At 43.1% G+C, this 23425-nt stretch overlaps 1 protein-coding gene across 3 annotated transcripts in view; it reads left to right on the forward strand.

Annotated features, from left to right (window-relative positions):
* trappc8 (trafficking protein particle complex subunit 8) overlaps window positions 1-3415 on the forward strand; it is a 151347-nt gene extending 147932 nt beyond the window's left edge. For all 3 annotated transcript variants that reach the window (XM_041190147.1, XM_041190148.1, XM_041190149.1), the window contains one exon: window positions 2255-3415. In XM_041190147.1, coding sequence (XP_041046081.1) covers window positions 2255-2489 — 235 coding nt within the window. In that variant the 3' untranslated portion in view covers window positions 2490-3415. The remainder of the gene's footprint in view (window positions 1-2254) is intronic.
* Window positions 3416-23425: the final 20010 nt, after the last annotated feature.

Genomic DNA, 23425 nt, shown 5'->3' on the forward strand with positions numbered 1-23425 from the left:
TCCAACTAGGCACTTTCAGCCTTCCGGACTTAACATTGAGTTAAACAACTTCAGATCATGAACTCTTTCCTTCATCCTCACCCCCTTTCCGATCCCCCTTTTTCAAATAATTTATAATTTTTTAAAGATATTTTTTAAATATATTTTTCTTTTCCCACCTATTTCTATTACTTTAAAAATTATTTCCATCCATTATTTTATCTCCACCTTTTAGCTTATTTCAATCCCTCCCCCTAATCCCACCTCCACTAGGGCTATCTGTCAATTGTTCGTCCTGCTTTCTACCCTTAATGTCACCATTAGTACATTCCTTAGCTAATATCACCCCTTTGTCCTTTTGTCTATGACATCTTTGGCAATCTCTTCTTTGCCTCCACCTATCTCTGGCCCTCTATCCAGCTCTACCTGTCCCACCCACCTCAACCAGCTTATATTTCACCTAATTTTTATTTTTCCTTAGTTCTGATAAGAGTCATACAGACTCGAAACATTAACTATATTCCTCTTCGCAGATGCTGTCAGACCTGTTGAGTTTTTCCGGCTATTTTTGTTTTTGTTCTAGAAATGTAGTAGGTTTTGTGCAAGTGAAAGGGGGCAGAATGAGAGAAAGAACACAAGAGAAGGTCTGTGATAGGATGAAAGGAGAGATAAAATGACAGGATTTGGTGCGGGGTCACGGAGTGTTAATTTGACAGTTGTATAATTTACAGTGGAACAGTATGAACAATTTATCAATATTAGCATTTCATCAGGAGTGTGTACACATTCCATCATCAATGTCAGTACATATACTGCATGTTGTCAATTCCATGATAATGTTGCATACCTGGATCGATCTCTCTCTCAGCATCATCTAATTCTACATTATTGTGCAGTACTGATGTCCATTTATTCTGAGGCAGCACTTGTCTGCATCCATTCCATCAGCCATTACTAGATATTTTGCCATAACTTCCCTTGTTGTTCACAAGCTGCCTCTTCTGATTCAGTCTGCATCAGATGGTCCTGTCTGAAAATATGCTTTGAGCTTCCAAATCCAGGTTATTAGTGTAAACAATAAGTTCCCAGCATCAGTTCCCCGGAGCAACCTCTTGAGGCATTCCACATAATTTCTCTAACAAGTACCCACCAACTGTGACAATACTTGAAGGGTTTATTGGCTATGAAACATGCTAAGGTTGTAAAAGCTGCATTAGAAATAGAAATCTGTTTTTCTCTTTGTACCTTCTGGGCTAATTTCTTTACCACCAACACCCCCCCCCCCCCCCCCCGCTATTTTTAAACTGAATTCCCTGAAGCTTAAATAGTCTCTATGATTGGATATTTTTCAAAAACGTTCCCATGGCAGGGAAGCCCATTTGGGATTTAGCTTCCTCAGGAAAACTCCAAGCATCTTTGGTCAGACAGGATCTTCCTCTCTGAATTAATATTGGTTGTTTGTAGGTTTATCACACGAGCAATCCTTGCATGGTGAATGGGCCTGCACGTTACCTTATTAAAAATGGATACCATGTTGGCTTGTTTCCAAACCACCTAGTCCTTCCGGCACTAATTAACTTACTTTCTTTTCAGGCTTAATAGGTGGATAAAAATCATCCAACACTGAGAATTTATTTTGCACTGGGAAACAATGTACTTTACACAAAATAGAACCGTTAGACTTTGGACATAATGTCTGTTATCTAAACGTATGTTTAAAATTGAAATTAAGTTGCTCCAAAAGATACAAGAGCACTTATTGTCCAAAAGCAAAATGCTTAACAGGTCAGTGTTGAGAGAGTAACGAGAGTTAACATTTCAAGTCAATGTCCTTTCATCAGATTCCTGACCCTAACCATCTCTCTTTCACCATTCAATCTTTCCATACCTCCATCTGCAGCTGGATGGGGGAGAGCTCTCCATTTCTTCTATGAACAGAGGCCCAACCAGTCCCCTATCTACCATCATCTTCCTCCTCCCGGCTAAAACTTGTTCTCACATTGAATAACTTCTTTAACTCCACTCGCTGACTCCAGATAAAAGATGTTGCTGTGGGAACCTGTGCAGGTCCCTTTTATGCCTTCCATTTTGTATTACATGCGGCATATTATTTGCCTTAGTCCTACTTACGTCCCCTCCCCTCATTGTTTTTCCAATGCTGTTTTCTCTTTGTTTTAATGAGTTTACCAACCGGGGTAGTCACTTAGCGTCGAGAGCCTCTTCCACCGTTCGGTAAGATTGTGGCTGATCTGTGAATGTTTGCTTTTTTTCCCAGCCCAGAGATGTTGGAGGTCCATGGTTCATTCACCTGGCTTGGACAGACTCAGTACAAAATTCAACTGAAGGGGCAGGAGGTTTACACAGTTCCACTGAGGGCTTGTTTTGTTCATGCTGGTGTCTATAATCTTGGGACGCCCAGAGTCTTCGCCAAACTTGCCGACCAGAACGTGCAGTGTGAAACCAGCCAGCAGAACTCCACACCGGCCCTGATAATTATCAACAGTATCTGAGGAACCGGCAGCACGGCACACACTCTGAAACTCAGAAGGAATCAAAAATACCGATTGCTTTCTTTTTGTAGCTATTGTTGAAATTTCCTGCATTTGTACCCTGTACCCACAACAAATACAGAACTAATATCACACACTTGTACAGAACAAATGGAGGTGGGGACAGGTTGGGGGGGGGAGGAAATGAGAACTTAAACCAGACCTAAAATTATTTTGTCCTTCAAAATAAAAGGCACCCTGAACTTGGATGTGCATATGTAAGATGATTTTTGAATATATTTATCATTCATCTCTGCTTATAATTATACCTTTTTTAATGCAAACATTTGAATATAGATGTGCAGGTTGGGCCAGCTGTTAGTAATGCAGTTTAAAACTGTTATCTTTTCCAGCACATTGTTTGAGTATCTGCAGTCATCTGAAAGGATGTCAGTCATAATTTTGGCTTTTTCTTTCTTCAGCCTCCATTTCCTGGTTACTAAATCAAAAGACCGTGATCACTAACTGTGTAGTTTGTGGGAAAAGTGCATTGATTGCATGAGCTAGCTCCTCATTGCTAACTGTTCGAAAGGAAATCTTTTACGTTCAACCTCTGAGATGTAAAACTAAACGTTGCTTTACCTATGCCCTTTTTTTACACACTGATTTGTTTCCTCAATATATCTCAGGTTTAAAAGAAAAGGCTGAATAATGAAGCATACCTGTTTGATTTGTCTTTTGGTTTGGTTTAATTCAGTTACAAGTTTATTTCACAACCACAGGGTGTTATCTGAGTTGGACCCAGCTAGCTACATTATGATGGAACTTTGCAAATTTAATGTGTTATTTAATATATCGACAGACTTAAAATGAACACAAATGTCTTTTCAAGAAATGATGTATTATATTTATAGCTAATGTCTGTAAATAGAATAAAACATAACCCATATATAATTGAGTTCGTTTCTGACTGTCACAAGTGTAAATTTGTTTTGTACTTGGTTATAACTCATAACTCTAACGTTTTTATGTATTTGCCTCAGTCTCAGACATTGTTTACCTGGTGACCACTTTTTTTTAGTTGTTTTAGAGACATGTTTAAAAAAAAATATGGGTTTAAAAATCATGGGTGGCATGCTAATTGAAGGTCCCATCGATCCTCTCTGGATGTAAAAGATCCTGTGGCACTATTTTGAGGAAGAGTAATGGAGTTCTCCTCGTTTGCGCTGGCCAATACAAACATATGAATTAGGAGTAGCCCATTGGCCTTTGCCATTCAATAAGATCTGGTTGATCTAATTGTGGCCTCAACTCCACATTTCCACCTACCCCCCCCAATAACCTTTGACTCCCTTGTTAATCAAGAACCTATCTACCTCTGCCTTACAAAATATTCAGAGACCCTGCCTCCACTCCTCTCCAGGGAAGAGAGTTCCAAAGATTCCTGACTGAGAGAAAAGTTTACCTCATCTCTGTCTTAAATGGGGGAGACCCCTTTTAAACTTCGTCTCCTAATTCTAGATTCTCCCACAAGAGGAAACACCCTGAAGAGCTCTTAAGAGGAGTCAGAAGGACTCGAAACATTAACTGTTTCTCTCTCCACATGTTGCCAGACCTGCTGAGTTTTTCCAGTGATTTTTGTTTTTATTCCAGATTTCCAGCATCCGCAGTATTTTGCTTTCATCAAACATTTGGTAGGAGTTGTTTAAAAGCCACCAAACTGTGCTGGCCATGTTGGGCACAGTATAAATCAAAAAAATTAGAGCTTCATGTAATATGGGTAATACAGTAATAAGGGGCAACTTACATTTATATATAGATTGGTTAAATCTAATTATCACTAACGCTGTGGAAGACGAATTCCTGGTGTGTGCATGAGATGGGTTTCTGGAGCAGTATGTCGAGAACCAACTAAACGGGCTATTTTAGATTCAGTATTATATAATGAGGGAACGCTAATTAATAACCTTGTGGTAAGGGAGCCTTTAGGAAATAGTGACCATAATATGATAGAATTTTACTTTAAGTTTGAAAATGGTAAGTTTATTCTGAAAGTAGGCTCTTCAATCTAAAAGGAAATTATGCAGGTGTGAGGGGTAAGTTGGCTATGATGGATTGGGAAAATACACTAAAAGATTTGACAGTAGACAGGCAATGGCTATTATTTAACTAAGTACTACATAGTCTACAACAAATACACATTTCTCTAAGACACAAAAGCCTAACAGGAAAGGTGAATCAACTGGGTTACAAAAGAAGTTAAAGATTGCATTAGATCAAAGGAAGTGGCTTATAAGGTTGCTAGAAAAAGTGTTAAACCTGAGGATTGGCAGCAATTTACAATCCAATAATGGAGGACCAAAAAACTGATAAAGGGAAAAGAGAATATGAATGCAAGTTCGGGAGAAACAGCAGATTGTAAAAGCCTTAGGTATGTTAAAAGGAAAAGATTAGCAAAGACAAATGTGGGTCCATTACAAGCAGAGACAAATGAATTTATAATGAGAATAGGAAAATGGCGGAGAAACTAAATTACTCCGTTTTCACAGAGGAAGATACAGAAAATCTCAGGGGCTTGTAAAAATGAACTGAAAGGAATTAGTATCAATAGAGTGGCAGTGCACACACAATTCATTGGATTGGAGGTTGATAAATCTCCTAGACCTGATGAACTATATCCCAGAGTATTGAAGGAGGTGGCTATAGAGATAGTGGGTTATCTTTCAAAATTCTACAAATTCTGGAAAAGTTCCTGCAGACTGGAAAATAGCAAATGTAACCCACTACTTCAGAAGGGAGGGAGCGAGAACATGGAGAACTATAGACCTGTTAATTGGACGTCAGTAGTAGGGAAAATGTTAGAATCTGTTATAAAGGATGTGATAACTAGACTGGAAAATGAGTGTTGCCAGAAAAAAGCTTTTTGTCTTGCACTCAGGACACTTGCAAGAATGCCAATATAAGGGGGAAAGCAACAATTTATACTGTGTCAAGAGTGCTGATTGGTTGACAAGCGGCATTGCCATGGAGAATGCACCACTGATGGTGACTGATAGCTGCCAAGCATTGTTTGAAATTTAAACCAGGCAGCTTGACACTGGTCAAGACATTGCCCTGAGGAATGAGTCAGCAAATGGCTGACACGTAATTTGTTTAGCTGAAACAGGTACAATGTTTTTTCTGTCTGCAAAGAATAGGACCCTGTGTATTAATATACGTAGCTTCCAGTACGCACACATGTGCCACATTGTAAACCAGACTGATAATCTTAAATTGTCAGTGTAATTCTTGAGGATTATTTAACAAACGTCCAATCGCGGAATCACATCTAATGTTGGAAACTGTGTTTTGAGTTTTGCAAGCACTGGTTGTTTGGGTACGCCTGTACCTTGCCCATTGCGAACAGCAGCTGGGGCATGCTGTTCGATGCAATCTGCCAGTCTTTGGGACGTACGGCCTCCATACCTAGCATCACACTGGCACTGAAATTCATATATCACGTTACTCATTTGTGTGGTAGGCAGAATGTCTTTTTGGATTGATGCAGAATCCTGTCAGTGGTGAATACCACTCGTGTTGCTACTGCATAGTAGCAGCGAGAGTCAGCTAGCTTTACTTGTTGCTCAAATTTTTGAGATACCTTGCCCTTCTGGGGTAACCTGAGGTAGAGTGGACACTTTTCACGGCCAAAAGTGACAACCTTGGGCCTGTTCATGAAAAGTGTCCAGTCTACCTCAGATTACCCTGGAAGGAAGGCTAAGGTATCTCAAAAATTTGAGCAACAGGTGAAGCTAGCTGTTTCACATTGCTACTATATGAATAGAAGTGGTATTCGCCACTGGCAGAATGCTGCTGTCAAGCCAAAAAGACGTTCCGCCTATCTCACAAATTAGTAATGTGGTATATGAATGCCCCAGCTGCTGTTCACAATGGGCAGGGTACAGACCGTGCCCAACCAGCCTGTGCTTGCAAAACTCAAAACAAGTGTTCAGCGTTAGATGTGATTCCATGATTGGACAACATTTGCTAAATAATTGTCAATGTGTTAAGAATTATGCTGACAACCAGTTTAAGATTGTTAGTTGGGCTCGCAGTGTGGCTCATTTGCATGTACTGGAAGCTATATATATTAATACACAGGGTCCTGTTCTTTGCAGACAAAACGTATACGTACATTGCTTCTGTTTCAGCTAAACAAAGTAAGTGACAGCCATTCACTGATTCATTCCTCAAGGCAATGCCTTGACCAATCAGGGTCAAACTGCCTGCTTTAAATTTCAAACAATGCTTGGCAGTTAACTGCCAGTCACCATCAGTGGTGCCTTCTCCATGACAACACCACTTGCCAACCAATCAGCACTCTCTTCACATACAGTATAAATTGTTTCCCTTCCCCCCCCCCTTACATTGGTATTCTTGCGAGCATCCTGATGAGTCAAGATGAAAAGCTTAGACATGTCCCTTTTATCAGCAATACTCAAGTTCTGTACTGCCAAATGACTATTAATATGATTGAGCCGAGTCAACATAGATTTATGAAAGGGAAATCATATTTGACAGACCTGTTGAAGTTTTTTTTAGGATGTTACTTGTAGCATAAGTAGAGAAAAACCAGTGGGTGTGGTATATTTGGCTTTTCAGAAGGCTTTTGATAAGGTTAGTAAACAAAATTAGAGGATATTGGATGAGGGATAATATACTGGTATGGATTGAGAATTGGCAAAACAGACAAAAAATGAAGAGTAGGAATAAACGGGTCATTCTCAGGAGCCACAAGGATCAGTGCTGGGACCACAGCTATTCACAATCTATATAAATGATTCAGATGCGGGGACCAAATGTAATATTTCCAAATTTGCTGATGACATAAAACTAGGTGGGAATGATAAGTTGTGAGGAGGATGCAAGGAGGCTTCAAGAGGACTTGGACAAGTGAATGGACAAGAATATGGCAGATGGAATATAATTTGAATAAGTGGAAGTTATCCACTATTTCTTAAATGGTGAGAGATTGGCAAATGTTGATGTCCAAAGGGACTTGGGTGTTCTTGTTCATGAGTCACTAAAAGCTAAGATGCAAGTGCAGCAAGCAATTAGGAAGGCAAATTGTATGTTGATCTTTAGCGCAAGAGGGATTGAGTACTGGAGTAAAGAAATCCTGCAATTGTGTAGAGTCTCAGTGAGAATGCACCTAGAGTATTGTGTTCAGTTTTGGTCCCCTTATTTTAAGAGAGGATATTATTGCTGTAGAGGGAGAGTGGCAGAGGCTCACCAGACTAATCCCTGGGATGGCTGCATCATCTGTTGAGGAGAGATTGAGGAAACTAGGCCTGTATTCTCAATTTTTGAAGAATAAGAGGTGATTTTATTGAAACTTACAAAATTCTTCAAGGGTGTGACAGGATAAATGTAGATAGAGATTATGTCCCCTGGTTGGTGAGTCTAGAACCAGAGGACATAATCTCAGGATAAGGGGCAGGCCAATCAAGACTGAAATGAGGAGGAATTTCTTCACTCGGAATCTTTGGAATTCTCTGCCCCAGAGGACTGTGGAGGCACAGTCATTCAGCATGTTCAAGACAGAAATCGATAGATTTCTGGATACTAATGACATCAAGGGATATGGGGATTGTGCAGAAAAATGACATTGAGGTAGAAGATAAACCATGATCTAGTTGAATTGTGGAGCAGGTTCAATGGACCGAATGGCCTTTCCTGCTCCTATGTCTCCAATGACCCCAAGCATAGCCCTGTGTAGCCATTGCACAATAAGTGCTAATATGTGGATTGTAAGCAAGATATGGCTATTGAACTTTGTACACCCATTCTCAAACCCAATGTTTTTGGAATGGAATTGACTTATCTTAAAAAAAAAACAATTTTTCTGAATTTTTCTTAGTCCCTCAGTGCAATTCCTGGACTACAATGCCGAAATTTCCAGCATAAAACTCAAACTTCAGGATTAACCAATCTGCATGTATCGAGGCAACACTTGGTGCTAAAACTTAAGAGAGTTGTGTGTTATAAAATCAAAATTAAAGTTCAGGCAGCATCTGTGCAGCGAGAAACAGAGTTAAGGTTTCGAGTCCGTGTGACTCTACAGAACTGTGTGTTGCTTGAAAAGTTCTGCTATGTATAAACTTGTGAGCCAACTGTGTGAGAACCATGTAGTGCAGTTTTAAAAAAAAACTTATTCAACTCACATTATGGTCTATCTCACTGGTTGTCAGAGGAATTACTCTGGACCTCCAGCCACCTGGCAAAAGGTATGAGAATTATTCAATGCAATTCTCTGGATTTGTCTCTTGAGTAACAGAAGAGACCATTTGTGTACCTAGTTTTCCTTTTTCTTATTGTTTCTGTTGACGCGCTCTTTGGTTTTATCTTCGCTATCTAAACTACTCACCCCTACAAATGTCCCTGGATAAGACAATCCCAGAAACTAACGAAATAGCAGGCCATATGGTTTTTGGTGCCCATATACTGCTCAACCCTCCTTCAGTGGGAGTGTGCTGGCCCACGCCTGGATGAGATGAGTATCTAGATGATGGGGTGGAGGCCAAATAAGGCTGTCAAGGGACTGTAAGGGAACAGGAGCACTCAAAGGGCATCATACATGACATCTTGAATGTAGTAAACTGACCTAAGGTGCTTCACAGGAGTGTTTGCAGATAAAATTTGACGCTGAGTCACGTGGGGATATTAGGGCAGGCAAACTAAAGCATGGCCAAAGAGGTAGGCTTGAAGGAACATCTTAAAGGAAGAAAGAGAGCTGGAGAGTTATAAAAGTTTAGGGTGTGAATTCCAGAGCTTTGGGCCTGAGAAGCTGATGGCTGATGGTTGAACAATTAAAATTGGATGTACAAGAGGCCAGAACTGGAAGAACAGAGAGGTTGCTGAGGTTGGAGGAGGTTATAGGGGTGAGAGCGAGGCCATCTAGAGATTTCAAAGCCAGGTTAAGAATTTTAAAATTGAGGCATCGCTTAACCGGGAGCCAATGTAGGTCAGTGAGGATGTGGATGATGGGCGAATGGGATTTGGTGCAAGTAAGGATAAGGGTAACAGAGTTTGGAATTAGCTTTTAATACTGTGGCAGAGACAAGAACTTATTGAAGGGAGTAAGATTAATAAAAATGTGTTGATCTCTGTTGAAAATTGCAGTTAACACAATGTCTGCAAACTATTGTGGGAGAGAGAAGCAGTTTTGCACCAAGCTTTGTGTAGAAGGAGTGTTTCTTGATTTCCTAAATGTTCTAGCTTTCATTTGAACTGTTTCATTGTCCTTTTCTTTATTATGGCCCTGAGGTAGGTACATGGAGTTAGATCACAGAGTTGTTAGGGGACAGAAGGGGTACATTTAGCTCTCCAAAGGAGTAACTCATCTAGTGCCACTCTTCAGCCTTCTCCCCCAGAACTCTGCACTTTCTTCCTTTTCAGTCTAATTCCCTTTTGAATGCATCGACTGAACCTGCCTCCACCAAGCTCCCAGGCAGTGCATTCCAAACCCCAACTACCCACTGCATAAAAAAAGTTTCTCCTTATATCAAAAACAAAAATACCTGGAAAAACTCAGCAGGTCTGGCAGCATCTGCGGAGAGGAACACATTTAACGTTTCGAGTCCGAATGACCCTTCAACAGAACTAAGTAAAAATAGAAAAGAGATGAAATAAAAGCTGGTTTAAGTGGGGGTGGGGGAGGGTAAAGGTGGATAGAGGACCGTGATAGGTGGAGATAACTAAAAGATGTCACAGACAAAAGGACAAAGAGATGTTGAAGGTGGTGATATTATCTGAGGAATGTACTAATTAAGGGTAGAAAGCAGGACAAGCAAGGTACAGATAGCCCTAGTGGGGTTGGGGGAAAGGAATCGAAAAAGGCTAAAATGTAGAGATAAAACAATGGATGGAAATACATTTAAAAATAATGGAAATAGGTGGGAAAAGAAAAATCTATATAAATTATTGGAAAAAAAGGTTGGGGGGGAAATCAGAAAGGGGGTGGGGTTGGTGGAGAGAGTTCATGATCTAAAATTGTTGAACTCAATATTCAATCCGGAAGGCTGTAAAGTGCCTTGTCAGAAGATGAGGTGCTGTTCCTCCAGTTTGCGTTGAGCTTCACTGGAACATTGTAGCAGGCCAAGGACAGACATGTGGGCATGAGAGCAGGGTGGAGTGTTGAAATGGCAAGCAACAGGGAGGTCTGGGTAATGCTTGCGGACAGACCGAAGGTGTTCTGCAAACGCTCACCCAGAATGTGTTTGTTCTCTCCAATGTATCCTCACATCACTTTTGCTTCTTTTACTAATTAGTTCAAATTTGTGCCCTCACATTCTCGATCTTTTTGCGTGTGGGAACAGTTTCCCCCTGTCTACCCTGGCCAGACCCCTCACCTCTATCAAATCTCCTCTCAACCTTCTTTTCTCTAAGGAAAACAGTCCTAACTTCTCCAATCTATCTTCAGAACTGAAGTTCCTCATCCCTGGAACCATTCTTGTTAATCTTTCTTGCATTCTCTCTCTCTGATGCCTTCATATTTTCCCTAAAGTGTGGCACCCAGAACTAGGTGCGATATTTCAGCTGAGGCCAAACTAGTGTCTTATAAAAGTTCAACATAATGTTACGGACAGGAGTGAAGGGAAAAACTGAACTCCTTTATTCCCTCACTGTCTGTCCATAAGTAGAGGTATTTTTTTGCTTAAAAATAGGTTGTGGCACTTATTCCAAAAGACCCTTGGTTAATGTAGTCAATTTTTAAAGTAAATCGCAGCAAACTCTCTCAGGATTAAATCGGAAGTTTAGTTTATTCACACATTCAAATCTGGGGAATAGTGGCAACTCCAGGCACACAAGTGGGGAGATGGTGGCATAGTGGTATTATCACTGGACTGGTAATCTAGAGATCCAGGATACTGCCCCGGGGACCTGGGTTCAAATCCCACCATGGCAGATGGTGGAATTTGAATTCAATAAATATCTGGAATTAAAAGTCTAATGATGACAATAAAACCATTGTCGATTGTTGTAAAAATCTGGTTTAATAATGCCCCTTTAGGGAAGGAAGTCTGCCATCCCCACCTGGTCTGGCCAGCACGCGACTCCAGTAATGTGATTGACTCTTAAATGCCCTCTGAAATGCCAAGCAAGCCACTCTGTTGTATCAAAACTGCTACAACTGCTAAGTCAATACAAAAAAAGGAATGAAACTGAACGGACCTAGGCACCAGAAACAACAATGGCAAATCTAGCCCTGTTGACCCTGCAAAATCCTCTTTACTAATATCTGGGGGCCAGTGCCAAAATTGGGAGATCTGTGTCATAGACTAGTCAAGCAACAGCCTAACATAGTCTTGCTCATGGAATACACCTTACTATGTTCCAGACACCAGCAGGACAGACCCAGCAGAGGTGGTGACACAGTGGTATACAGTCAGGAGGGAGTTGCCCTGGGTGTCCTCAACATTGACTCCGGACCCCATGAAGTCTCACGGCTCAGGTCAAACATGGGCAAGGAAACCTCCTAAAGATTACCACATACCATCCCCCTTCAGCTGATGAATCAGTGCTCCTCAATGAGGATGGCAAAGATACAGGGTGGGGGACTTCAATGTCCATCAACGAGAGTGGCTCAGTAGCACCACCACAGACCGAGGGAGCCAAATCCTAAATGAAAAAGCTGCTAGACTGGGTCTGCGGCAGGTAGTGAGGGAACCAACAAGAGGGAAAACATACTTGACCTCATCCTCACCAACTTGCCTGCCGCAGATGCATCTGTCCATGACAGTATCGGTAGGAGTGACCACCATACAGTTATTGTGGACACCAAGTCCTGTCTTGACGTTGTGGATATGCTCCATCATGTGGTGTGGCACTACCACCATGCTAAATGGGATAGATTTCAAACAGATCTAGCAGCACAGGGTTGGGCAACCATGAGGTGCTGTGGGCCATCAGCAGCAGCAGAATTGTACTCAACCACAATCTATAATCCTATGGGCCAGCATATTCCCCACTCCATCATAATCACCAAGCCAGAGGATCAACCCTATTTCAATGAAGAGTACAGAAGGACATACCAGGAGCAACACCAGGCATACCTAAAAATGAGGTGTCAACTTGGTGAAGCTATAACACAGGACTACTTGTGTGCCAAACAGTATAAGCAGCAAGTGATATACAGAGCTAAGCGATTCCACAACCAAAGGATCAGGTCTGCAGTCATGCCATATCCAGTCGTGAATGGTAGTGGACAATTAAAGGGAGTGATTTAAGGGTAAGTCATGGCTGGGCAGCTTGGTCACGTTGAATGCTCCTCCTGTGCAATGTGGGAAGTCAGGGACAATTCCAGTGTCCATGGTGACCACTGTGCAAGAATTGTGCCCAACTGCAGCTACTTGAAATCCATGTTTCAGATCTGGAACAGCAGCTGGAGTCACAGTGGAGCATCCACAGGGCTGAGATCTTCATGGATAGCACGTACAGTAAAGTGGTCACACCACAGGTAAAGAATGCACAGGCAGGAAGGGAATGTGACTGCCAAACAGAGTAAAAGCACTAGGCAGGTAGTGCAGGAGCCCCCTGCATCCACCTCCCTCTCTGACAGATATTCCGTTTTGGATACTGCAGGGGGAGATAAAGCTTCTACAAGTAGGTAAGAAGAAAAAGATTGGTGAAGACAAATGCTGGTCCCTTACAGTCCAAAACGGGAGAATTTATAATAGAGAACAAGGAAATGGCAGAGCAATTAAACAACTGCTTTAGTTCTGTCTTCACAGAGGAAGACGCAAATAACTTCCCAGAAATACTGGTGGTCTAGTGAGAAGGAGGAATTGAAGGAAATTAGTATTACAAAAAAACAGTGCTGGAGAAATTAATGGGACCGAAAGCTGATAAATTCCCAGGATCAGATAATCTACATCCCAGGATTTGGATAAAGGAACCAAATGTAACATTTCCAAGTTTGCTGTCTGCACAAAACTAGGTGAGAATGTGGGCGATGAGGAGGATATTAAGAGGCTTCAGGGCAATTTAGACAAGCTGAGTGAGTGGACAAATACATGGCAGATGCAGTATAACGTGGATAAGTGTGAAGTTATCCACTTTGGTAGGGAAAACAGAATGGCAAAGTATTATTTAAATGGTGATAGATTGGGAAATGTTGATGTACAAAGGGACCTGGGTGTCCTTGCACTCCAATCACTGAAAGCAAGCATACAGATGCAGCAAGCAGTTAAGAAGGCAAATGGTATGTTGGCCTTCATTGAAAGAGGGCTTGAGTACAGGAGCAAGGATGTCTTACTGCAGCTGTAAAGGGCTTTGGTGAGACCACCCTGGAGTATTGTGCGCAGTTTTGGTCCCCTTACCTAATTAAGGATATACTTGCTATGGAGGGAGTGCAGTGAATGTTCACCAGACTGATGCCTGGGATGGCAGGATTGTCTTATGAGGAGAGATTGGGCCGACTAAGCCTGTATTCACTGGAGTTTAGAAGAATGAGAGGGGATCTCATTGAAACCTAAAATTCTGTCAGGGCTGGACAGACTGGATGCAGGGATGATATTTCCTCTGGCTGGGGGGTCTATAACAAGGGGTCACAATCTCAGGATACGGGGTAGACCATTTAGGGCTGAGATGAGGAGAAACCTCTTCACTCAGAGGGTGGTGAACCTGTGAAATTCTCTATCAACAGAGGCTGTGGAGACCAAATCACTGAATATATTTAAGAAGGAAATAGGTAGATTTCTAGATTCCAAAGGCATCAAGGGGTATGGGGAGAGAGTGGGAGTATGGCTTTGAGATAGAGGATCTGCCATGATCATATCGAATGGCGGAGCAGGCTCGAAGGGCTGAATAACATACTCCTGCTTCTATTTTCTATGTTTCTACTGGACATGGCAAAGGCTATGGGCCCTGACAATATTCTGGCAATAGTACTGAAGACTTGTGCTCCAGAACTTGCTGCGCCCCTAGCCAAGCTGTTCCAGTACAGCTACAACACTGGCATCTACCCGGCCTTGTGGAAAATTGCCCAGGTATGTCCTGTACACAAAAAGCAGGACAAATCCAACCTGGCCAATTACTGCCCTATCAGTCTACTCTTGATCATCAGTAAAGTAATGGATGGGGTCATCAACTGTGCTATCAAGCAGCACTTGCTTAGCAATAACCTGCTCACTGAAGCCCAGTTTGGGTTCCACCAGGTTTACTCAACTTCTAACCTGATTACAGCCTTGAATCAAACATGGACAAAACAGCTTAACTCCTGAGGTGAGATGAGAGTCACTGCCCTTGACATCAAGGCAGCATTTGACCAAGTGTGGCATCAAGGAGTCCTAGCTAAACTGGAGTCAATAGGAATCAGGGGGATAACTCTCCACTGGTTGGAGTCATACCTAGCACAAAGGAAGATGGTTGTGGTTGTTGGAGGTCAATCACCTCAGCTCCAGGACATCACTGCAGGAGTTCCTCAGGGTAGTGTCCTCGGCCCAACCATCTTCAGCTGTTTCATCAGTGACCTTCCTTCCATCATAAGGTCAGAAGTGGGGATGTTCACTGATGGTTGCACAATGTTCAACATCATTCGTGACTCCTCAGATACTGAAGCAGTCCATGTCCAAATACAGCAAGACCTGGACAATATCTAGGCTCGGGCTGACAAGCGGCAAGTAACATTCATGCCACACAAGTGCCAGGCAATGACCATCTCCAGCAAGAGAGAATCTAAACATCGCCCTTTGACATTCAGTGGCATTACCATCGCTGAATCCCCCACTATCAACATCCTGGGGACTACCATTGACCAGAAACTGAACTGAACTAGCCATATAAATACTGTGGCTACAAAAGCAGGTCAGAGGCTAGGAAGCCTGTGGTGAGTAACTCACCTCCTGACTCCCCAAAGCCTGTCCACCATCTACAAGGCACAAGTCAGGAGTGTGATGGAATACTCCCCACTTGCCTGGATGAGTACATCTCTGACAACACTCAAAGAGCTTGACAACATCCAGAACAAAGCAGCTCGCTCGATTGGTACCCCAAGCACAAACATTCACTCCCTCTACCACAGATGAACAATGGCAGCAGTGTGTACCATCTAGAAGATGCACTGAAGAAACTCACCAAGACTCCTTAGACAGTACCTTCCAAACCCATGACCTCTACCATCTAGAAGGACAAGGGCAGCAGACACATGGGAACACCACCACCTGGAAGTTCCCCTCCGTAAGCAACCACCATGAAACTCATGATAAATGCATGACATGATCTATCAGCTTACAGGGAGCACACAAGCAGGTTTTGAGAACAGAACTTACTGAGCATAGGAAAATAAGGTATAACCCTACTGAGATGAGAGTAGCGGTGGAGGGGGGAGTCAGAATGCTATAGTTTAAAAGTCTGTCATTAACAAGGTTATATCAATAATAAGGTTATACCAATAACAAGGTTGTATCATTAATAAGGTTATATCATTAACAATGCAATCGATATATCATGGGACTGGCTGCTTGATGACTCGAGAGGGCACAGAATGAGACATTGTCTAAGTTATCTCCCAATAGGCAGAGAACAAAGGAACTAGTTATCGAGTGTGGTTGGAACTAAGAGATAAAACCCTCAATGCAAGCAGATGCTGACATCAATGAAAGGTCAACTGATCATGGCACACTTGTGATGCCAGCCAGTTGTCAACCAACCAATCACTGAGCACTGGGGTCAACATATCAAGGACTGTTCATGCAGGCTGCATGCATAGAATGGGGTATAAGAGGGGGCACCCCAAGATGTTAGCTAGCTAGCTCAGAAGCGGAGTAGTCTGATCTACTGCTTGACTAGCTCAGGAACAGAGTAGCCTGATCAACTACTTGGACCCCAGAACGGGGAGCACTGATCATCCACTCAAATCAGACTCTCGGACGATTCAGGCAACCAAGCAACTCAGTCCGCATCAGTACGTGGGTATAATGCTTGTAGAAACAGAACTCGGAAGTATTAAATAAATCTGCTTAGTTTGAATTAACCTGGCAGTTTTGAGTTGTTGATACCCAGAGTAAACCTACGAACCAGAGGTAGAGAAAGCCTACACCTCCAAGTCACTCACCGTCCTGACTTGGAAATATATCGCCGTTCCTTCACTGTCGCTGGGTCTAAATCCTGGAACTCCCTCCCTAACAGCACCGTGGGTGTACCCACACCACATGGACTGCAGCGGTTCAAGAAGGCAGCTCACCACCACCTTCTCAAGGGCAACTAGGAATGGGCAATAAATGCTGGCCCAGCCAGTGACGACCAGATCCCTTAATTAAAATTTTAAAAAGTATACAGTAAGGGGGATAGAAAATAGGGGGTTTTACAACTATGAATAACTTAACAGTAAAAAGAACAATGGAAATAGATATCAGTGCATGTGACTTCCAGAGCCCAGATACTTGAAATCCAGAGGGGGCTCCTTCATGGGGAAGTTCCAATTTAGGCAGGTTCCTGGCGGAAGGGAGAAGTGCAGAATTCCTTTAAGATGACGACACAGCAGTAGATGAGGTGGATATTCAGAAACTTGTTCTGCCTGACAGCGGGTGGCCAGCAGTTTCCAAGTGAACAGGTTTGAGGAGGGCTTGTTGCCGGCTGATTGTCACTGGGACTTCCCGCTGTCAGATGTTGGCAGGTTGGAGGTAAATCAGCAGACGGGCCTGCTTCTGAGTTCTCAACTGTGTAAGGAGATTTCAAAATGGCCACTTGAGTCATGTGATGTCCTGCCTCCACAATGATTTCATAAATGGCTGTTAATCTGGTGTGTGGATCAAGGCTTTTGTTTTATGGCTTATAATGTCCCAGTCATTAGTCTCTGAAACTTGCACACAAGCAGGGGAGAGACCTCATCCTGAGTGAGATGCAGCCAGAGTAAGTGTGGGTATTGGCAACTTGGTGCACAGTGGGAATTGGAACTGGTAAGTCTTTCTCTTTAATTTCCCTTTAATTTTTGTGAGTTCAGTAGTCTAGTGAAAAGGTTGGTAAGGTAGCTGACTCAGCTGTGTGACCTGAAGCATGATTAGGGCCTGAATAGGTGTTGATTACTAATTGAAGCTTAACTAGTGAGAGTCATCTCAGTTCACCTCAGCTCAATTTAAGAAAGGGACTAGTAGAAGCACACGGTCAGTGAGCTTGCACATGAGCAGGGGAGACACCTCATCCTGAGTGAGGCGCAGCCAGAGTGAGTGTGGGTGTTGGCAATTTGGTGCACAGTGGGAATTTGGTGCAGAGGGGAAGAGGTGCTCTTTGCATTTTTTTCTTTGCTATCCAACTTCTTAAATCTTCAGAGAGTGGTCTTGCCCTGCTGCAGCAGTAGAAGCTACAAGGGAGAGAAATGATTGGTAAGTAGTGGGTAAGGTCAGGTAAGTATTTTCTACTTTTATTGCTTATAGTTGAAGGTCTTTTTTAAGGTTTATAGTTTGTATATTCTGTAGTAACAAGGATCAGGAAAGAAGGGCCCTAGGGTAATTGATTTAAAAGGTTTAATTTAAAGGGATAAGTCATGGCAAGAGAGCTCAAAGCCATGGCACGCTCCTCGTGCTCCATGTGGGAAGCCGGGAACATTTCCAGTGCCTGGGACCAGCATGTGTGCAGGAAATGTGCAGCTGCAGATCCTGGAAGCTCGGGTTTCAGAGCTGGAACAGCGGCTTGGGACACAGTGGAGCCTCCACGAGTCTGAGAGCATCGTGGATAGCACATATAGAGAGGTGGTCACACCACAGCTGAAGGGGCTTGGGGAAGGAAGGGAATGGGTGACCACCAGGCAGTCCAAGAGAAACAGGCAGGTAATTCAGGAGTCCCCTGCGGTCCCGGTCGCAAATCGGTATTCCAATTTGAAGGCAGATGAGGGCGCTGGTTCCTCCAGGGAGTGCAGACAGGGCCAAGCTTCTGGCACCACAAGCAGCCTGTCTGTACAGGAGGGGAGGAAGAGAGAAAGAGCAATAGTAATAGGGGATTCTATGGTCGGGGAACAGATAGGTGCTACTGTGGCCATCAATGTGACTCCAGGATGGTGTGTTGCCTCCCTGGTGCCAGTGTCCAGGATGTCACTGAATGGCTGCAGGGCATCCTGAAGGGGGAGGGTGATAAGGCAGGGGTCATGGTACATTTTGGTACCAATGACATAGGTAGAAAGAGGGATGAGGTCTTGCATCAAGAATTCAGGGAGCTAAGGCAGTAGATTGAAAAGCAGGACCTCTTGGTTTGTAATCTATGGATTACCCTCAGTGCCAAGTGCTAGTGAGCTCAGAAATAGAATAGCACAGATGAATCCATGGTTTAAGAGTTGGTGCAGGAGGGAAGGTTTTAGATTCCTGGATCACTGGGACCATTTCTGGGGAAGGTGGGACCTATACAAGTGGGACAGTCGACATCTGAACCAGAGCAGGACTAACATCCTTGCAGGTGGGTTTGCTAGTGCTGTGGGGAGGAGTTTAAACTAATTCAGCAGGGGGAGAGGACACAGAATGTTAGCAGAATAGGGGCACATCATAATACAGTAAAACAATCAAGTCAGAGGGAGTACAGCTGCATTAAGTTTCAAGGGAGTAAGGCAAGGCTGGATGGCCTCTACTTTAATTCCAGGAGTATTACAAGTAAAACAGATGAGCTAAGGGTGAGGATTGACACATGGAATTGTGAAACAGTAGCCATCACTACTATCTGGTTGAGGGAGGGGCAGGATTGGCAGCGAAACATTCCAGGATGTGGAATCTTCAGGCATGTCAGGGGAGGGGGTAAAAGAGGAGCAGGCATTGCATTATTAGTTAAGGAGTTGGCTACTGCAGTAAGAAGAGATAATATCTTGGAGGGGGCATCGAATGAAGCTTTGTGGGTAGAGCTTAGGAATAAAAAAGGGGCAGCCACATTGTTAGGTGTCTATTATAGACCCCCAGATAGTCAGTGGGAAATTGAGGAGCAAATATGTGCACAATTTGCGGAGGTGTGTGAAAACAATAACAATAAGGTAATTATATTAGGTGATTTCAACTTTCCCAACATTAATTGGGATAGGCATAGTGTTAAGGGCTTGGATGGAGTGGATTTCTTGAAATTTGTACAGGAGAACTTTTTAGGTCAATATGTAGAGGGTCCAACAAGGGACAGTGCATTGCTGGACCTAATTCTGGGGAATGAAGCCGGACAGGTGGCCGAGATGGTGGTGGGGGAGTATTTTAGTGATAGCCACCACAACATGGTACAGTTTAAGTTTGTTATGGACAAAGAAATCGACAAGTTGCTAAAAAATGTTCTGGATTGGGGAGAGTGGATTTTAGTAAAATAAGGCAGGATCTGGCCAAGGTAGACTGGGAACAGCTACTTGTGGGGAAATCTACAGAGGAGCAGTGGGGGGGCGTTCAAAAAGGAAATGGGGAGGGGACATGCTCAACATGTTCCCTCTAGGGTGATAGGAAGGAGTAACAAGCCCAGAGAACCATGGATGACCAGAGATATTCAGGATACAATGAGAAGGAAAAGAGAAGCTTTTAGCAGGTACAAGGGGAGCTAATCAGTGGAGGCATTAGTGGAGTACAGAAAGTGCAGGGTGGAGCTTAAAAAAGCAACTAGGAGAGCAAAGAGGGGATATGAGAAAGCTCTGGCTGGTAAAAGGAGGGAAAATCCCAAGATATTCTATAAGTATATCAATGGGAAGAGGATAACCAGGGAAGGAGTAGGGCCCATTAGGGACCAAGGGGGCAATCTATGGGTGGAGCCAGAGGACATCGGTAGAGTGTTGAATGAATACTTCACATCTGTCTTCACCCAAGAGAATGAGGATGAAGGTATGGAACTCGGGGAGAGAGGCTGCGAGGTTCTTGAACAAATTACAAGGTATTGGAGGTGTTGGCAGGCTTAAAAGTGGAAAAATCTCCAAGTCCAGATGATTTGTGTCCCAGACTGCTGAGGGAGGCAAGGGAGGAGATTGCCGGGGCTCTAAACCAAATTTTTAATTCCTCTCTGGCCACGGGGAAGGTGCCAGAGGACTGGAGAACAGCTAATGTGGTTCCGCTATTTAAGAAGGGTTGTAGAGATAAGCCAGGGAACTACAGACCAGTGAGTCTCACGTCAGTGGTAGGGAAACTATTGGAGAATATTCTGGAGGAGAGAATCTATCTCCACTTGGAGATGCAAGGTTTGATCAGGGATAGTCAGCATGGCTTTGTCAGAGGGAGGTCATGCCTAACAAATTTGATTGAATTTGTTGAGGAGGTGACCAGGTATGTAGATGAGGGTAGTGCAGTTAATGGAGTTTACATGGATTTCAACAAAGCCTTTGACAAGGTCCCACATGGGAGAATTATAAAGAAGGCAAATGCACATGGGATACAGGGTAATTTGATAAGGTGGATTGAAAATTGGCTTAGTTATAGGAGACAGAGGGTGATGACAGAAGGATGCTTTAGTGACTGGAAGCCAGTGTCCAGTGGCGTACCACAGGGATCTGTGCTGGGTCCCCTATTATTCATCATTTAAATAAACGACATAGATGACTACGTGGGGGGTAGGATTAGTAAGTTTGCAGGTGACACAAAGATTGGCTGGGTGGTTAACAGTGAGGTTGAGTGTCTTGGGCTACAGGTACGTATAGACGGGATGGTCAAATGGGCAGATAAATGGCAGATGAAATTTAACCCTGAAAAGTGTGAGATGATACACTTTGGAAGGAGTAATTTGACAAGGAAGTATTCAATGAACGGCATGACACTAGGAAGTTCTGAGGGACAAAGGGACCTTGGTGTGTATGTCCATAGATCTCTGAAGGCAGAGGGGCATGTTAGTGGGATGGTGAAAAAGGCACATGGGACACTTACCTTTATCAATCAAGGCATAGATTACAAAAGTAGGGAGGTCAGGTTGGAGTTGTATAGAACCTTGGTGAGGCCATAGCTGGAGTACTGTGTGCAGTTCTGGTCACCACATTATAGGAAGGATGTGATTGCACTGGAGGGGGTGCAGAGCAGATTCACCAGGATGTTGTCTGGGATGAAACATTTAAGTTATGAAGAGAGGTTGGATAGACTTGGGTTGTTTTCACTGGAGCAGAGAAGACTGAGGGGCGACCTGATCGAGGTGTACAAGATTATGAGGGGCATGGACAGGGTGGATAGGGAGCAGCTGTTCCCCTTAGTTGAAGGGTCAGTCACGAAGGGGCACAAGTTCAAGATGAGGGGCAGGAGGCTTAGGGGGATGTGAGGAAAAACTTTTTTACCCAGAGGGTGGTGACGGTCTGGATTGTGCTGCCTGGGAGAGGGGTGGAGGCGGGTTGCCTCATATTCTTTAAAAAGTACCCGGATGAGCACTTAGCACATCCTAACGTTCAAGGCTATGGACCAAGTTCTGGTAAATGGGATTAGGTAGGTAGGTCAGGTGTTTCTCACGTGTCGGTGCAGACTCGATGGGCTGAAGGGCCTCTTTAGCACTCTGTGATCTCTGTCTTAAATGGGAAACTCCTTATTTTTAAACAGTAACCCCTAATTCTAGATTCTCCAATAAGAAGAAACATCCTCTCCATATTGACCCTGTCATGATCCCTCAGAATCGTAAAGATTTCCACCAAGCTGCTTCTTACTCTTCTAAATTCCAGTGGATACAAGCCGAACTTGTGCAACTTCTCCTCGTAAGACCACCCACCCATTCCTGGTATTAGTCTAGTAAACCTTCTCTTAACTGGTTCTAACACATTTACACCTTTCTTTAAATAAGGAGACCAATAGCGTACAAAGTATTCCAGATGTGGTCTAATCAGTGCCCTGTACAACTGAAGCACAACTCCATACTTTTATCTTCCATTCCCCTCACAATAAACGATAACATTCTATTAATTTTCCTAATTACCTGCTGTACCTGCATTCTAGCCTTTTGTGATTCATGCACTAGGACACCCAGATCCCTCTGAATCTCAGAGCTCTGCTATCCCTCATCATTTAGATAATAAGCTTCTGTTTTATTCTTCCTGCCAAAATGGACAATTTCACATTTTCCCACATTATATTCTATTTGCCAGGCCTTTACCCACTCACTTAACCTATCTACATCCCTTTCCTACCTATCTTTGTGACATCAACAAATTTAGCAAACGTACCTTTGACCCCTTCATCCAATTAATTTATGCAAATTGTAAAATGCTGAGGCCCCAGCACTGATCCCTGTGGCACACCACCCATCACATCCTGCCAACCAGCCAATCTTCTATCCATGCCAATATATTATGTCCTACACCATGAGCTTTTTATTTTCCGCAATAGTCTTTGATGTGGCAACTTGTCAAATGCCATCTGGAAATCTAAGTACAGTACATCTACCGTTTCTCCTTTATCTACAGCACATGTGACTCCTTCAAAGAACTCCAATAAATGGTTAAACATTATTTCCCTCTCACAAAACAATGTTGACTTTGTCTGATTGCCTTGAATTTTTCTAAGTGCCCTGCTACTACATCTTTAATAATAGCTCCCAACATTTTCCCTATGACGTTAAGCAACTTGGCCTGTAATTATCTGCTTTCTGTTTCCCTCTCTTTATGAATAAAGCGGTTATATTTGCTATTTTCCAATCTAATGGAATCTTCCCTGAATTTTGAATAATCAAAACCAAGGCATCAACTATCTCACTAGCCACTTCTTTTAAGATCCTAGAATGAAGTCCATCAGGACCCAAGGATTTGTCAGCCTGCAGCTCCAACAATTTGCTAAGTACCACCTAGCTGGTGATTAAAATTTTCCTGAGTTCCTCCCTCCCTTCCATTTCCTGATTTACAGCTATTTCTGGGATGTTACTTGTGTCCTTTATAATGAAGAACAATGTGAAATACTTGTCCAATTCATCTGCCATGTCCTTATTTTCCATTATTAATTCCCCAGACTCACTTTCCATAGGACCAATGCTCACTTTAACATTTTTCTTATTCAAATATCAATAGAAACTCTAACAATCTG

This window comes from Carcharodon carcharias, chromosome 6 (genome assembly GCF_017639515.1).
Source record: "Carcharodon carcharias isolate sCarCar2 chromosome 6, sCarCar2.pri, whole genome shotgun sequence".
NCBI classification, from domain to species: Eukaryota; Metazoa; Chordata; class Chondrichthyes; order Lamniformes; family Lamnidae; genus Carcharodon; species Carcharodon carcharias.